This window comes from Crocuta crocuta, unplaced genomic scaffold (assembly GCF_008692635.1).
Source record: "Crocuta crocuta isolate KB4526 unplaced genomic scaffold, BGI_CrCroc_1.0 scaffold172, whole genome shotgun sequence".
In the NCBI taxonomy this organism is placed as follows: domain Eukaryota; kingdom Metazoa; phylum Chordata; class Mammalia; order Carnivora; family Hyaenidae; genus Crocuta; species Crocuta crocuta.
In genome coordinates, this window is record NW_027528872.1 from 8,287,335 (window position 1) to 8,304,179 (window position 16,845).

Genomic DNA, 16,845 nt, shown 5'->3' on the forward strand with positions numbered 1-16,845 from the left:
CCCAGGGCTCTGATCAGACTCTTTATTTGTCCCTTTTACAGATGAGTTTCAGGTAGAAAGAGGCGGGAAGGGAAGAGCTGGCTCTCTGGCTTTTAAGCATCATTGCCAGGAGGAAAGAGGGCACCCCTGCTCCTCTCTGCTCACCCCCATTTACCAGGGGGAGAGGCTCCCATCCAAGGCTCCCAGCCCAGGGACAATCCCTTCCCCATGGAACTCCTGATATCCTTCCTCATCCAGGGTCATCTTGGCTCCTAGAGAGAGAAAGAGGCTAGTTTGCAAGGCCGTAGGCCCAGGCAAACAGACTATAGGAGGGAACATGCCTCTTCTCCTCAGCCCTTCTCCTGAACCCACTCTCCTCTGGGGAGCCCAGGTTCCTCCACTTATCACCTTGTCTTCACCCTTTGTTACCTATTCTCCAGGACCCCTCCCTTCCCCCTCACCCACTGGGTCCCCTCCTTTTTGACACTTGCTCAGACAGCCCTTCTCTCCTGCTTCCAGTCACCTCTTGGCTCGCCTGGCCTAGTTGTAGTCTCCCATTGTTTGCCTACCCCAGCCCCCACCTGTCCACGTTTCTGTCCTGGCCTTTGGCTCCGGCTCCGGCTCCGGCCAGGGCCCCGGGAGCCTCGAGAGCTGCCGGAGCCTCTGGAGGAGTTGCTGCCAGCTGTGGAACAGGTACTGGTGCCCTGGCCCCGGGACAGGAAGCTGGGTCGGCTGTAAGGGAGCCAGGCTTCTTCTGCAGCACAAGAGAGAAGGGCCACCAGGCCGGGGCGGAGAGCAGAACATCACTGTTCGCCCACTGCGCCCCCCTGACCGCAATTCCAGCTCTAGAAGGAGAGTGGAGGGTGAGTACAGACGGCTCAGGCCGTGGTGGGGGCTGAGGAGACACACCGCCCAGCACGTGGCCTTGACATAACACCCGCTCAGAAACCCAGAGGGAGCTCCTGGACAGAGAGAGCCTCGGGAAAGGAAAGACAAAACACCCAGCCCCACTCTTGTCTCATCTGGGCTTCAGTCCTGGGATTTATACAGCTTGGGAACTTGAGGGCATGTGTCCCAGAGAGCGCTACAGAGACATGCATAGGTTTGGATCAAGTGCACAAACCCACTGCAGATGAGGGGTGAGCTGGGGTGAACATCAGTCCTTCATGGCTGTACTACACTATTAGCCTTCAGCCCCCCCCTTCTTGTGTACAGTGACCCTCTGGCCTTCCCTGGCCGTCCTTACCATCCAGGTGAGGACCCCGCTGGGGCCCCAGGGGCCCGACCTGCGCCATCCTCCTCTCCCCGCTGCGCTCCCGTTCCCTTTCCAAGGAGGATGTGCTGCCTGCTCCCCTCAGCCCTAAGGCCCAGCTTGCCTCTTCCTCTGGTGGCGGCAAGGGTGGCGGGGGCAAGTCTGGGGAGAGACCTGTCTTCAGCAGAGTCTCCCGTTCCTCCCCACACCAGTCTTCCTCCCACTCCTACTCCCTGGCACCAGGACGCTACGACTGAGCAGCCCAAGATTTGGGTTCACCTGCTTCCTCCTCCAGCACCACCCCCCACCCGAGCAGAGCTCACCCTTGGTTTCCTGCCTGTTCCCCCTACTTTCACCATCTCTCAGGCCCATGGCACCCTCACCCCCAGGACTGTGCTCCCGTCGGTAGGGAACAGCCTTGGGTTTCCGGGTTCGGGCACGGGGCGCTTGAAGTGGAGGAGTCATCTCCCCAGGCACCTGCCGGGTTCTCCCTGAAGAGCCAGTAAGACAGAGGATCGGGAAACAGGCTTGAGGGTGAAGAAGGAAGCTTCAGAAGGGTATGGAGAGGTGGGGGCGGGTTAAGGCTTCTGCAGACTCACCTGGGGCACTGCTGGCTGTGCTAGGGACAGGGCTGGGGCTGAGGTGATGGGAGGCTGTGGCTCCAGCACCCAGGCCAGCAGGCCTCCCTTCATGGCTACTCAGAGTGGGCTGGGATACACTGAGAGGGGAACTTGGCCCAAGGGGCACCCTCCTGCAATGACATGAGGCCTCAGCATTTGTTCACTGGACAGACACCAAGTGCCGACTACGTGCCAGGCACTGTGCTAGGCACTCAGCTGAATAAGGCACAGCCTGCTCCCAACAAGGTTCCCCAGCTAGTGAAGTGTGAAGAGAGCCATGTCTTTGAAATGCTTGAGAAGCTTGCAGAACCACTCCAGTGGAGAAACAGTCTGAAGGGAGTGAGAGACATTGCCAGCCTCCCCGTTCCTTCCAAATCACACCTCCACTCTGACGTGGCCATGAGACCTCTGTGCCCCAGATTCACCCATCCATCCATTCATCTATCCATCCAATCATCCACTCAATAGGTATGTACCCAGGGCCTATAATGTGCAAGGCATTATATACCTCCCTACCTGGGCATCTGGTGGAGATGGGGGATGTCAGTGGGGGGCTGGGGAGGGTCAGGAGGTGAAGGGGTAAGAGTGGCCGTGGACTGCTGTCCATAGGAAGATGTGGGAGACGGGGCTTCCCCTTGGGATGGAGGGACCAAGCACCCTCCACTGGAGCTGGGCTCTGCCAGGTGGCTTCTCTCAGGCATTGGTGGACACCACTCTTCTGGCTCTGAGCTGGGGGCAAATAAGAGTGACTGAGTAGCTTCCATACCTTCCATACCTTCCTGTTGCCCTCTTCCCTCGCTCTCCCGGCACACCTGCCCTCCCCCTGCAGGAGGCCCTTCGGTCCCATCTGTATAGGGCATCTGCAGCAGGGTGCATCCTTACCCGCCCTCCAGCTCCTCCTCAGGCCCCTCGAGGCAGCTCAGTTCACAGGAAGGGGGAGGTGGAGGCAGGGCCTCTGGCCAGTTGAGAGAGGGCATCTGCACAGGCTTTCCCAGAAGCTTTACTTTGCCTCCCCTGGCTCCTGAGAAGGAAGGGGGACACACTGAGGTAAGAGGCAGAGAGAAATGTCAGAAGAAAATGCTGGGCTAGGTGCCAGAGGGGAAGAGGAGAGGATATCCTTTGGGGATACTCTGCTCAGAGCTAAAATGGGGGTGTTAGGAGCTAGAGTCATACCGCTGTTCCCCTGGCTCCATTCTGGAGGAGCATACTGGCTCCAGGTGCCTGGATCCCCTGAGGGATTTGGGGGGAACCCCCCGTGGAAGGTCTGCAGCTCCTCCCCAGCTGGGTCGATGGTGCTGTAGACAGGACCCTCAGTAGGGGCGGCGGTGCCCCGGGCCGTCTGAGCCAGGTACAGGGAGATTCCCGCTTCTGAGGAGGAGAGAGAGGGAGGCCAGGGGGAGAGGCAAGGGGCAGGGGGCGGAGACAGAAAAATAGCGGACAACAGGAGAATGGAGGGCAAAAGGAGTTCCCGCCGGAACAACTTCTCCCCCCACCCAAACCTTACTTCCCAAACCAGGGTGAAGGTTAGGCAGGAGCGAAGCTCCCCCAATTCATATCCTCCCCAAGGACTGACCAACCTCGGGAAGACTGGCAATCCTCGGCTCCCTTCAGTTTGCCCCAGTAGGTTGAGAGGAGAGAAGGGTGTTGGGGGCAGGTGTGCCCCTGAGAGAATTAGAACTCCTCACCATTGTAGTATCTGTCGTCTGGGTCAGGATTGCTGGGGCAGCAGCTTCCCCTGGGCTCCTGGGCTGAGGGGCTTCGAGATGGGTGGGGCCACGAGTCTGCGAGCCATGGGTAGGGGGCGGGGCCAAGGCCCATGGGTGGCCTGAGGGAAAGCACGTGGAACACTGGGGACCCAGAGCCCCAACAGGCCAGCAAATGTAAGGGTAACCAGGAGTTGTAGGGCAGTGATGGTGAATTGGGGGGGTGACAGGTGGGAGACACCATGGGGAGGCACGGAGGCCTGGGTTGGAAGGAGAATAGTCTCTTGATGGAGGGGATTATCCTTGAGAGATGAATTAAGAGGATTACCTGGAACTGGCTCCAGAAAGGCCCTCTGAGTGTGGGAAGGACACTGGGGAAGAGGAGGGGGGCACTGAGTGAGAGAAGGGCCCGTACTTGGGGTCTGAACCCCACTAGAGCAGAGATAGCTTACCTGCAGGTGTGTAGGCAAAGGAAGCTTCCGAAAAGAAATCCATGGGAGAAGAAGGAGGGTAAATGGAGAAAGGGTCAGAAATACTCACATTCTTGTCCCCTTCTTGGCCCTGGTCCCAATTCCACCACTCAGCCTGTACCCTGGACCAATTTCATCAGAATTTCTAGGAGTGGGACTCAAGCATCAGTATTTTTCTAAAGTTCCCAAGTGATTCCTATGTGTAGCCAAGATTGGGGCCCCCTGACCTAAAAGACCTCAGAATCTCTCCAGAGATTACCAGGACGCAGCAGAAATCGAGTAGCCCCTTTCAGCGGGCCCCACCTTTCCACCCACCCAGACCCCGCCCCACAATTTAACCTCCAGGATCCTGGCCACCCACCTGCCGCCAGGGCCCGCCCTTCCGGAAGTGAGTTTTCCCCCTCTCCAGAACTGCCCCTTCTACACAGAGGCTGATGGCAAAGCCCGAACTCCTATAGAGGGATCTTAGGGGAAGATTTTACCCTTCTCCCCAGACTTTGGTCCGGTCCCCTTCGGACCCCGCCCGTTCCCGGCGTTGCGTCGGCTCCCTGCCCCACCTTTACGTACCCCGCCCCTCTGCAAGGGGCCTAGCTGTGGGGGCGACCCCCCCTTCTGACCCTGCCCCCACTCACCGAGCGGTGAGCCCCTCCGGTCCCGCCTGCCTCCCTCCCTGAGGGGTGAGAGGGTCGGGGGTCGGGGCTCTGGATCTCCAGGCCCCGCCCACCCCGAAGCCCTCCTGTGGGTCTTCCCAACGCCCAAGTACGCCCCTCGGCCCGCGCCGCCCCACAGGCCCGGCTCACCAGTGTAGTGACTGAGCTCCTTGCGCTGCCTCCGGCGCCGGTAGAGGACGCCGCAGAGCCCGAGCAGCAGCGCCCCGCACGCGGCCCCGCTGCCCGAGAGGAAGGCAGGCTCCCGCAGCACCCTGGCCAGCCGCTCCGCCAGCCCCGGGCCCACCTCGAGCCCGGGCTCCAGTCCCGGCGGCGGGGAAGCTGTGGGGGTCAGAGAGGTGAGGGGACGAGGGGCCTGGAAAACCGGGAGCGAGGAAGGGGTCGTCCCTGACCCCGCAGGCACAGCTACCCTAGGACGCCACTTCAGTTCCCCGGCGCGGCCTGCCCACCCCCACCCCCGGACTCACGCAGTTGCACCGACACCGGGGCACTGGCCACGCCCACGCCCACGCTGGTGGCCGCCGCGACCTGGGTCCGGTAGAGAACACCGGGCAGCAGTCCCCGCAGCACCGCGGAGCGTGCCCAGCCTGCCGCAGACCGGTTGAGGTGGAAGCGGCTGTCATTGCCCAGGCACCAGATCTGGGGAGGCGAGACCCAGGTTTGGAGGGTCTGAAATGGGATCGGGCCTCACGTGGAGACTTGACGCTCTGAATGGTAGAGGGGGCTTAGCCAGGCATCGTTCGGCCCCGGAGGGAATACTCTGAAACCTCTTTCCTTTCCCCCAATCTCATCTTCAACCCCAAAGCCAGTCCTGGGTTTCCTCCTCCCTAACCCTAGCCCCTAGGTCCTCCCTCTCCTTCCCATCTGCAGTCGCTTCTTGAACCCTGTACCTGGTATTCCTTGATGACCCCATTTTGCTGGGAAGGGAGTGGAGGTTCCCAGGACACTGTGACACTGCTGTTGCCTTCACCCCCCAGGGTGACTGTCACTCCCTGGGGGGGACCACTGGGGGCTGGGCCAAGGTGGAGCATGGTGAGAAAGACACAGTCATGCCAGCCACCCTCCCTGCCCCAACCTGCCCCCTCCCAGGTCTGACACCATAGGGAATGGAGGTATCCCTTCTTCCCACAAGTCCCCTTGCTCTTCCCCTGCACACCTTTATCCTCCCCCACTCCCTATTTCCTGTTGTCTGTTCATCAGCTTTGTGCAGCACCTCCCTTACCCTCCTCAGGAATGCTTCTGGTCACAAAGGGACTTTCGGGCCCCAGCCCCTCCTGGCCTTGTGCTTGCACCTTGATTTGAATTTGGGTCCCTGGGGGGAGTCTCCTTAGCACAGTACTTTGCTGGCTTGGGGACTGTAGGTCCAGTACTGTCCAGAGTCCCCCCCCATCAGGGCCTGCTACCCTCCAAGACACTCGGAAACCTTGCACCAGCTGGACTGGGCCATCCACCTATAGGAGACAGGACAAAGCATACCAGAAGGAGCGGCAAGGGCCATACAAGTCCTCTAGGTCCTGTCCCTCCTCCACTCACCTTGTCCTCCCCAGCCCCTCACTTCCCACTCTCCCGTACCCATTCTTGGAGATCCCTACGGCCCCCATCATCATCCCTGCCCTTAACCTCATCCCCATGCCCTACTCACAGTCCAGGACACCTGCAAGGTCCGGGGCCCAAGGACTGTGGGCTCCTGCATACGCACGGCCACTTCAGCCAGTCCCCGCTGGCCTCTCCATGGGTCCTCCACTGGCCTGGATGGGTTGCTGTCTGTTGACCAAAAGGCCCCCCTCAGCAGGAGCCGCCAAGGACAGAGTCAGACTGAAAGTGTGCTTGTGTCCATCCTACCTCTTCCCTGTCCCCACAGACTGTCCTCAGTACTCCAGAGCACAGCCCGGCATCAGGAGGGGGCCGGTCAGGGGAATGGCTTCCAGAGGTGGGCCTGGGTGTGAATGGTGGGCCACCTAATGTGAATCTACTTTCTGCATAACCATATATGTCGCCTTGAAAGACCTCAGTTCCTCATCTCTAACATGAAGATGAACTCTCCAAGGTCCCTTTGAGTCCTCATAAGCTATGTTATCTGTGGGTACAAGGCTCAGAAGTGCAGGGCCACCAGGATGACTCAATTTCCCTCTCTCCCCTCTTCTCTTGTTCCCTAGATGCAAGGGAGGCCTGACCTACTTCAAGCTGGGCCGCAGTAGAGATCTGACACAGCAGGAGGGAGCAGCCCTGCTCCCATAGTTTGGTGGGAGGCAAGCTCTGCAGCGTTTCACGTCATAGCCATGAGCCAGGGACTCTGGCCCTACTCACCCCGGGTGCGGACAGGCTCAGAAACGGGGCTGGGCTCACTGAGGCCCCAGGCTCCCACAGCTCGTACCAGGAACAGATAGATGGTGTTGGGCTGCAGACCGCTGACGGTGTGCGTCTCCAGCTGCACACCATCTGCCACTGTCCGCCACGTATTGCCAGCTGCTTGGCTGCAACAGGAATGGGGCGACAGAGTTGTCTGTGCTCGGGGACCCCCAAACTGTCTACTCCCTCTCCTCCATTCTCTATGGTCCCCTACTGTCTCCTGCCCCTGGGAGAGGGAACTGGCAAAACTCTCTCCACCATAGCAAAGACCCTGAGGACTTAAGATTCCCTTCTTTCAACTTTCCAGTGTTGCATTCAAAACTTTCTCCGTACCTGAAGGCCTCTATCACATAAGAGGTGACCGTGGCCCCCGCCTGCGGGTTGGGCTTCCAGGTCAGGGTAATGCTGTTCTTGGTGATCTCAGTGACCAGTGGCCGAGAGGGAGGCCCTGGGGGGGTACTGGGCTCTGTAGGGGGCTCTGATGAGACTCCCCAGTCTTCTGCAGTGAAGAGATAATTGTTAAGTAGAAGGATGGGAAAGGGATGGGCCCCTGTCACCCGCCTCCTTCCCAGAGAAGCTGTGGAGCCGTGGCAGCGGTAACGGTGGAGAGGGGGGCGTGGTTAGTGAACTGACCCACGCTCACGTCTGCCTCCCAAGGGCATCACTTGTGTCAAGCTCCTCACCACCACCATGGCCATGGCATTTGGAAGATAAATCAGTCCTGGGGATCGTGAGGTACTGACTACCTTGGAAGCAAGGATGAAGGGGCTGGCAAAGCAAAGGGACAAACAAAACTCACCCCGCCTCCTAAGCCAGCTACTCCATGTGGCCTCCCCTGTGGAGCTCTTGGCCACACAGCTGTAGAAACCCATGTCCATCTCCTGCAGGAGAGAGTAGAGGACTGGCAAACAGAGTGGATCAGGTAGGACGAGGGGACGGTGGTGGGTGTACAGAAGGGTGGGGAGGGCATTGTACTCTTTGGGCAGTCTAAGCAGAGGAGTGGCAGTGGAGTCAGTCCCAGAGGGTACTTCCGAGATTTGGGCGTGTGGACTGCGTGGCCATTCTCAGTTACTCAGAGCCAGAGCCCAGGGGTGAGACTCACTTGCACCCTGGCGATGTACAGGGTACCATTGGCCATTAGGTTGAGCTGGAGGTCACCCCCCTGCAGCCACTGCCCATCCTTCTTCCACTGGATGCTAGGTTGAGGGTTCCCAGTCACTCTGCATGGCAGCCACACAGAGGAGCCAAGTGCCAGCGTCTGATTGGCTGGTCCCTGGAGGATGATGGGAGGCAGCCCGTCCAAGAAGGAGGCTGAAAGAGGAAGAACTTGGGCACCTTAGGAGAGGATCCTGGGTTCAGGAAACCAGCCCCTTATCCTCCTTCTCTGCTCCTTCAGCCCTCCTTCCCCTGGAGACTGGATGGGCTTCGGTAACCATCTGTAGTCCCTGCCTCGAACCAGCCATCTATTACTGGCTTCCGTAGCTGATTTCCAAACTTCAAGGCCATGTCTCAGGAACATGCCCCTCCCCTTGCAGACATATTGTATAAAATCCAAGAAAAAAAGGTGTCTTTAAGCCATTATTTCCTTCCTGGCCCGAGTCCAGGCCTATATCCATGAGTACCTACCTCCTTTCACCTCCAGCTGGGCCTTGGCCAGGACGCTGCCAGCCACACTAACAGCCTGACACACGTAGTAGCCGGCATCCCCACTCTGCACATCAGTGATGTTGAGATGGCCTCTGGGAGAGACTGAGAAGCGCCCCTTGGGCTGAAGTGGTTGATTGGGGAAGAGCAGGACCTGTGGGCAAAGCAAGGAGCCAAGATAGGGAATGAACAGGCAGCTGGCAGAAAGATCCCATTCCCATCAAACCCCAGAGTTCAGAGAATCCCTAAGGTTCTAGTTCATTCATACTCGGTCCCCAGCCAGTTATATGACCTTGGGCAAACTAGTTAGATCAGCTCACAAAAATGTGGAAATTCTATTAGATGATTTTGGGGTGCACTTCCCAGCTCTGTGATTACTAGTTGGGAAGCTCTGAGCAAGCTATTTAACCTTCATGGGCCCCAATTTCTACACATTTGTCTCTTAGAGGATAGTCATGACGATTAAATGAGTCACCATTATGAAAATCGCTTAATACATTGCATGATAAATGTCAAATACTTTCCTCTTCTTTCTGGCTTTAACATTTTATGTTATGTAGATGCATGGAAGGTAGGGAAGGTGGTTGGGTCACAGGTAAATGGCACCAGGCTGATCTCCTGATGGATAGCTACTCCCACCCTCTACTACCACCAGCATTTTTATTCATTTAAGAATCTAGTTAAGGGGCGCCTGGGTGGCTTAGTCGGTTAAGCGTCCGACTTTCGCTCAGGTCATGATCTCGCGGTTCGTGGGTTCGAGCCCCGCGTCGGGCTCTGTGCTGACTGCCAGCTCAGAGCCTGGAGCCTGTTTCGGAGTCTGTGACTCCTTCTCTCTCTGACCCTCTCCTGCTCACGCTGTCTCTCTCTCTCTCTCTCTCTCTCTCTCTCTCTCTCTCTCTCTCTCTCCTAGAAATAAATAAAACATTAAAAAAAAGAATCTAGTTAAAATACAGCAATCCCAGATGCTAGAGAAGATGTTGGAAAATCGTGGCTGTGGATTTGAAATGAGGTAGTGGGAGAGCTGCTTTTCCACGGGGGTGGAGTTAGGAAGACTTATTTTATTCTACTGACCCTGTTTCCTAGGAGCAAAAATGCCCACCTTTCCCTTAGTGGGCACTACTCATGTTGTAACTTCAGTTAATATTCTTCCTGTTGTGCATTCAGCAGTTTGTTGGCTAAGGCTGGAGAGGGGTGCCTGTGAGCTCCCCCTGATGGAAGTCCCTTGTAAACAGATGAGCAAGTAATGCTGTACCCTGAGCAGCTTTGGTACAGTCCACACTTTCCAGACCAGCATATTAAAGCCCAGGCCCCAGCTGTCTGGGAGAGAAGGGATCGAAGTGGATTTGCTACATCTTCAGGACAGCCTTGCCTAAAATAGAAGGATTCTCCAAGGAATTACCATACAGGACTATTTCCTTTCACCTAAACATATTATTTTTTTAAGTGTTCAGTATGCTCTAGGCCTTTTTTATTCATTATCTCATTAGACCCACCCAAATAACTTGCCAGGGTTTCTGGGAGGACCAAACGTAAAACAGAGAGAAGTTTGCAGGGAATATAGAAGGAGGGAGGCTAAGACCCAGAGGAGAAGATTGTGGGAAGGCCCACCCCGCAGCTGGCCACCTACTTGACTTCCCTCCTTCTGCCAGAAGATGGCAGGTGGGGGGTTTCCTTTGGTCTCGCATTGGAAAGCCACGCTCTCTCCAGGAGCTGCCATCTGGTCCCGGGGCTGGGTCACCAGCTGGGGAGGGACTGGGAAGGGGGAGGGGCATAAAGGAACGGAGTCAGAGTACTCAGAAGGGAGACTGAGGGAACAGGAGAGAGAAGCCCAAGCTTGGCTTAAGTAAGAGCAGATATCCATCTCTTGCTCTCACCTCCTTTCTCTCCTAGAAGTGTCAAGAGGCACCCCACCACCACCATCATATCTCCCATTTTGTCCTTTGTCCCCCCATTCTCCTCCTCACCCCATCCTCCTTGGTCCCTCATTTCATCCCTGCTTCTGGCAGCCCAGGCAGGCCCTCACCATGAACACTGAGGGAGCCCGATGCTTCAGCGCGGCCCACGCTGTTCTCAGCCACACAGGTGTACGTCCCCTCATCGTCGGCACTCACACGCCCGATCCAAAGGCTGTGGTCACTCCGGATCTCATACCTGCTCCACTCCCCACCCCCAGGCTGGGTTGGCGACAGCTACAGACCCCTTCTCTCTCCCCCAGACAGACACCAGGATCAGGGTACATAAAGACAAGTTAGGCTTCAACAGGGCCAGAGGCTGGTACCCACGGACCCATAAAAGGAGATGGGGACTGGAGAGGGAGGGGGCACAGGCTCTGGGGAAACAGATTTCTCGTCAAGTAAGAGGGTGTCTGCCTTCCCCTTCTGTAGGGCAGGGTGTGCTCTTGAGCTGGTTGGGTCTCCTTACAGGCAGGAGGAGGGGGCTTCTCACCTGCCTGTGGGCAGCTCCCCATCTTCCTTGCGCCAGCGTAGACGAGGTGGGGGATCTCCCTGCACCTCACATGGGAAATCCACGGGGGCATCTGCCAGAACCACCTGATTCACCGGTCTACGCAGGAATGAGGGTCGCTCTGTGGGTCAGGAGTGAGGGGATCAGCACAGCTTCGTACTGCCCAGGCTGCACACCCCATAATTCCCAAACTCCCTGTGCCTACCCAGTACCACGAGTTCGGCTGCCCCACTCTCTCGTTCTCCTGCCATGTTGGAGGCCACACACACGTACATCCCTGCATCACTCTTGAGTGTATGTGACATCATCAGCTTCCCTCCACGAATCTGCAGAGTAACAATGGTAACTTTGGGGGCGCCTGGGTGGCTTAGTCGGTTGGGCGTCCGACTTTCACTTAGGTCATGATCTCGCGATTCGTGGGTTCGGGCCCCGCGTCGGGCTCTGTGCTGACTGCCAGCTCAGAGCCTGGAGCCTGTTTCAGTCTGTGACTCCCTCTCTCTCTGACCCTCCCCTGCTCACGCTGTCTCTCTCTCTCTCCTGGAAATAAATAAAACATTTAAAAAACAAAACAAAAAAAAAAACAAAAAAACAATGGTAACTTTGGTCTTTTGTAGCCTTCAAAGCATATTTATTTATTTTATCCTCCTAGTAAGCCAAATAAAACCAGTAAAGTTGACTCACTTACCAGATAAGGAATCCTTAAGTGATTTGCCCAAGGTGGGGCTCAGGTCTATATTTCTTCCCCCAGCCCAAACCACCTCCCACGAGTGCTTGGGGCATCTTGCTCCCCGCCTAACTTATATCAGTTCTGTCCTATCCATCCTTAACTTGGATCCCTTACTTAATAGCTGGCTTTCAGTGTCTGGTCAGCTAACGCTCTGACCTTAAATCTCCTGCCTTATCACACCTAAGACATTATTCCTCGCTCCTCCAAGACCCTGAAATTCACGCCTTCCTCCTTTGAGATATGCCCAGCCCCCTAACCCGTGGCCCCGCCCCTCGTCATGGCTCTGGCTCTGGCCCTGGCCCCTAGTCAGACCGCAGCCAGGGCACCCCTCCTCACCGTGATCCTTCCCTCCTCCTCCTTGATTATTGCACTGTCCTTCTTCCAAGACACAGAAGGCTCCGGGTGGCCACGGGGGGGCACGCATTCCATTACCGCTGGCTCCCCCACTGCCACCACCACGTTTCCAGGAGGCTGCCGGAAATCATCACGGAGGACTGTAGAGACAGACAGGCAAGGACAGAGACAGAGACAATGAGATGGAATGAATGACCAAGGGAATAAATAGGAGTAACTGGGTTAAGACACAAAGCAAGTGTTTTGGGGGAGGGGTGTATCGCCGCAGACCAGAACTCTTGCCCAGGGGCGAAAATACCAGGACCACTTCCTCCCTCCTGCCCAGGCATGGATGTTAGAGACCAAAGATCAAGGTCTCCCAAAGAAGATGCTGAAGGGGCTGAGATCCGGGCTGGTTCTGGATCGGGTTATCTGGTGTGCCTCCCTTCCCGCCTTCCCCTAGGCTGTGGAAGCAACCAGCGCACAGTGTGGACTCTCACCCGCCACTTCTAGCGAGGCATTTCTACTAGCCGCTGCCCCCAGGTAGTTGCGCGCCACGCAGGTGTAGACACCCTCGTCTGGCCGCGCGCGGCGCCCGTGAACGATGCGCGGGAAGAAGAGGGCGCCGCTGGGCAGCAGCAGGCGGTGCGCGCGCGGGTCCTCTCGCGCGGTGGCCACTCGCGCCCCATTCTTGTACCACTCGATGTTGGGCCGCGGCCGGCCCTCCGCGCGGCAGGGCAGCGTAGCGGGCTCGCCTCTGGAGACCAACAGATCCGGCGGCTGCTCCACGATGCGCGGCATCGCATCCTCCGGCTCCACCCTTGACACTGAGAGTAGGGATGTTAGCACAGAGCATTTAGACCGGGAAATTAGGGGAAAGATTGAGGCTCCACAGAGAAAAACAACCACACCTGCCCACTCTGTCCCCCCTTTCTCTGCAGGGTCCATTATCTCCTCTGGGAAGACACCACCACGTTCTTGGGCTGGAGAGGATACTCCTTACAAACAGGCAGATCAGTAGAGGAATCAGGACACCAACTCCTAAGCGGGCATTCTAGGCTGCCTAAAGACAGACACTAGTCTTCTCTCTGGCCAAGGTTAAGTGACAGGGCCAAGTCTGGGTTGCCCCTCCAGCCCACTGGTATTCAGTCTCCGCCCCCGCTGGTTTTCAGATTGTTCTTGCTCTCTGAAGTGTTCACCAGAGCCAACACTCGGTCCTTGGCCTCTGCATGGTCACCGGGCCAGAAAAATGGAGAATGTGGAGGAGCCTTGAATCCCTCCCTTAGGAAAGGATCACGACAGTGATCCAACTACAGCCTGGACTAGAAGGGGTTCTTAACCTGGAGCCCATGAATGGACATGGAGCCCTTCTTCTTTTTTCATTTCTTTAAAAAAAAAGTTTTTTATTACATAAGCTCAATGCCCAATATGGGGCTCCAACTCACAACCCTGAGACCAAGAGTCATGTGCTCTCCCAACTAAGTCAGCCAGGTGCCCCTCTTATTGACACCCTAGAAAATCATGCTTGGAAGAACCTGAAAAATCACAGGACTTGAATGAAAATGGTCGTGGAAATGTTAGTAATGGCTCCCTTTCTAAGAGGTGCAAAGTTTTCAACAGATTATTCTCTCGGTTGATGTGACTTAGAGAGGCTAAGAACCACTGGGAAGGGGATTCCTCTCCTTCCTTTGTTTCATCGGATCCTTTCACCTGGATGTTCTCTTCCTGCCTTTCACTTGGCCTGCAGACTTCTGCTGGCTTCATCCTCTGTACATGCTTTGGGATCCAGGATCCTGGAATCCATTAGGCTCAGACACTTCAGCTTCGTCGGAAGTGGATTTGTAACCCATGGCGGCCAGTAGGCGCCGCTGCTGCCTCACGTAATCTGGTGTCCTCCTATANTCCCTTACCCTTCCCCGCCCTCACCCCTCCCACTGTTCCCAAATCCGCAGGGACCTCTAGCTCCGCGTTTGGAGTGAGAGTGGGTTTCATTTCCCCACCCCTAGTCTGAGAAGTTCGTATGGAGACTAGGCCGGAGAGGGGTTGCCCCATGCTGGTACTGTCCCGGGGAGAGTTTAGTTAACTGGCTAGAACCAGATTAGTGTCCCTCCTACTTAGGGAGGGGAGTAATTTTTCTCCATTTCCTTCCTTCCAAATGGAAATCTCTGCTTCTCGGCCATCTCTTCCCCCACATCTCATCCCAGTCCAGTTTAGGCAGACCTCCATCCTGAGGGACACGACTGCGGTGAAGACTCAGGGGTCGTCCTGGAACCAAGCAGGGCTGGGATCTCAGATTTGACACTTCCTAGCTGCAAGAACTTGGGCAAATTGATGAGCTTGTTTGGGTCTCAGTTTATTTATTTTAAATGTGGAGTAGTGGCAGGGTTGTCTTCAGACCATAATATATGTAAAGCAATTGAGGGAGGGCTCACTATATATGGCAATTCTGTGATTACTTGAGGGCTCTCCCTCCCTAGCCCACCTTACCTTATCTTGGCTACTATAGTCTCTACCTAACTCCGATTCTAGCAGGCCCCAATATTCCTTTCTTCCCTTTCACAAATTATTAGAGTGTAATGGAAATAGGTTTGTTATTGCTAAGCTTTACATTACTTCTGTGACCACTGGGGTACTTTTCATCTTTTCTAAATTTGTTTCCTCACTTGCAAAATGTGGCCATCAGTGCCTTCCCTACCCTCCTTACATTCTCCAGCTTGAATGAGACAGTGTATGATGGAAACATTCTGTAAGAGCTTTGGGGGGCGGGGGGGGACGGAGGTGTGTCTGGGTCTGTGCTTAACCTCCTGGGAATCTACAGCGGGTCAGGAACGTGGAGACCTCTGGCTCATTTCCAACTTTCTTCGTTCCTGCTCCCTCGTGTACACACCACACCCTTCTGGTCGGCCCTTTCCCCCTAATTCCTGTAGACACAGCTGCCGGCGCCCTTTCCCTGGAATTTCTTCCCTGTCATTCCCGGTCTCAGGAGACGCTCCTACAGCAGCTAATGAATAGCTAATGATCATGCTAATGGGGCTCTGGGGCTCCTCCCCCAGCACCTGGAGTACCCCACACACAAGCCATGCACGTTGTCCTGGTCTCCTTTATCGTCATCTTCGACTTTCCAGGACCTTGCTGCCCCTGGATTCGAGTGGGTGGATGTCAAGGGATGGGGACTGGGGAGGAACCACGGGGGGAATCACCGGCCAGGAAGTCCGGGAAAGCGGGGAATTCTCGACACGGCCGGAAGGGGGCGCGATCGGGCCTCTCCCCAGACTCTCGGAGATCGACTCCGGCNCGCCTCCACGCCGCGCTAGCGGCGAGCGCGCTGTCTCAGTCATTTATTAATCACCGTAATTAGCGGTAACGACATCGCCGCCGGCGCAGCCAGCCCGCCGCCGTTCTGCGGGGTGGGCCGCGGTGAGCTCCACCTCTGAGCGGCAAACTTCTGAGTTTCCCTAAAACGGCTTCAGCGTCCGTCGCCCTCTGTAGTAAACACATCCAACATTTTAGCTTCCTCACCCTAATCCTAAGTGAGCTCTTGGAAAACCTAGGGTCTCGAAGGAAAACTTGCTACCTGGGTGGGTCGCTGAGTGGGGCGGTTTGATCACCGCGTTCCCTCCTCTGCCCTCCCTGCAGTGGGTCCCAGCCACTCTTAGCTCCGTACTTGGCGGTCACCAGCCACGGTTCTCCCCGCCCCCCCCCCCAATGGGGTGGCAGTGGCGGTCGGTGGGGCAGGTGGGGAGCAACAGACTCAGCAGCCATCTCCTCCCAAGCCCTTGATCTTCCGCCGATACCTCCACTCAGGTGCTAGAAGCTCCAAATTATCCTTGGTCCCCAACCCCGAGGAGGCGCTAGGAGGCGCCGCTAGGTCCCAGGTACTGTGGCAGGAGCGCTTTGGCCTCCCCTTCCACGACGCCCTCCCACCTTACTCCATCCCTTGATCCGACGTCCCCACGGGGCAAGGTCTTACCGTTGAAAGAGGGATCGCCGGGGGGCAGCAGGCTGTGGTTGAGCACCGCTACCGTGGAGTTGAAGCCGAAGAGCAGGTCACTGGAGTTGGAAATGTCCCCCGCCAGGGAGTCCGCGAACAAGTTCATCTGCAGCAGTGTTTTGAGCAGGTAGCGCAGCATGGCGCGACCCAGCCGGGACCGGGGCGGGGGGCTCGGGGCCCAGCCCCTGGGTCTGAGACCNGGCACTGCCCCAGCCACGGTGCCGCTCTCCCGCCGGCGCGCCTGGGTACGGTGCGTGCCTCCGCGCGCCCTCCTCCTTCGCTCGTCCTTCTCTCCACCCCCCAGTGCCGGGGTCCCCCGGGAGCTAGGCGGGCGGAAAGCAGGTGCCACGCCGATCACAGCGTAATTAAGGGATTAATCCGCCTCCCTCCACCCTCCCATCCCCACCCCGATGGCCACTAGCAGGGCCAGAGACTAGAGTTGCATAGCGCGCGAGTTGGAGTCCCCGCCCCGCGCCTCATGTCCCGGGTGGGGTTCTGGACACCGCAGGAGAGTTTCCCTCCTTTCTCAGGGCAGCCAAGATGAGGGGTGAGGCTCTGTCGGATTCTGCCCTTCTGACTGACTTTAAAACAAGAATCCCAACTCTTTTACCCGCTCTTAGTCAAAAGAGCAGGAACACTCCTCTAG

The 16,845-nt window shown here is 56.9% G+C and overlaps 1 protein-coding gene across 1 annotated transcript; it reads right to left on the reverse strand.

Annotated features, from left to right (window-relative positions):
• Positions 1-16,394, reverse strand: ROBO3 (roundabout guidance receptor 3). Its single transcript, XM_077756617.1, has 28 exons — positions 16,179-16,394; positions 12,709-13,035; positions 12,212-12,369; positions 11,354-11,474; positions 11,131-11,269; positions 10,709-10,836; positions 10,313-10,437; positions 8,668-8,839; positions 8,144-8,352; positions 7,841-7,922; positions 7,375-7,540; positions 7,000-7,166; positions 6,335-6,456; positions 5,915-6,143; positions 5,583-5,704; positions 5,160-5,331; positions 4,825-5,013; positions 4,007-4,030; positions 3,883-3,925; positions 3,537-3,676; positions 3,025-3,219; positions 2,734-2,872; positions 2,368-2,580; positions 1,831-1,982; positions 1,615-1,722; positions 1,226-1,393; positions 561-733; positions 1-251 (listed from the first exon to the last, which is right to left on the reverse strand). The coding sequence occupies exons 1-28, from the start codon at positions 16,336-16,338 to the stop codon at positions 240-242; spliced, it is 4,155 nt and encodes a 1,384-aa protein (XP_077612743.1). The 5' UTR covers positions 16,339-16,394; the 3' UTR covers positions 1-239.
• Positions 16,395-16,845: the final 451 nt, after the last annotated feature.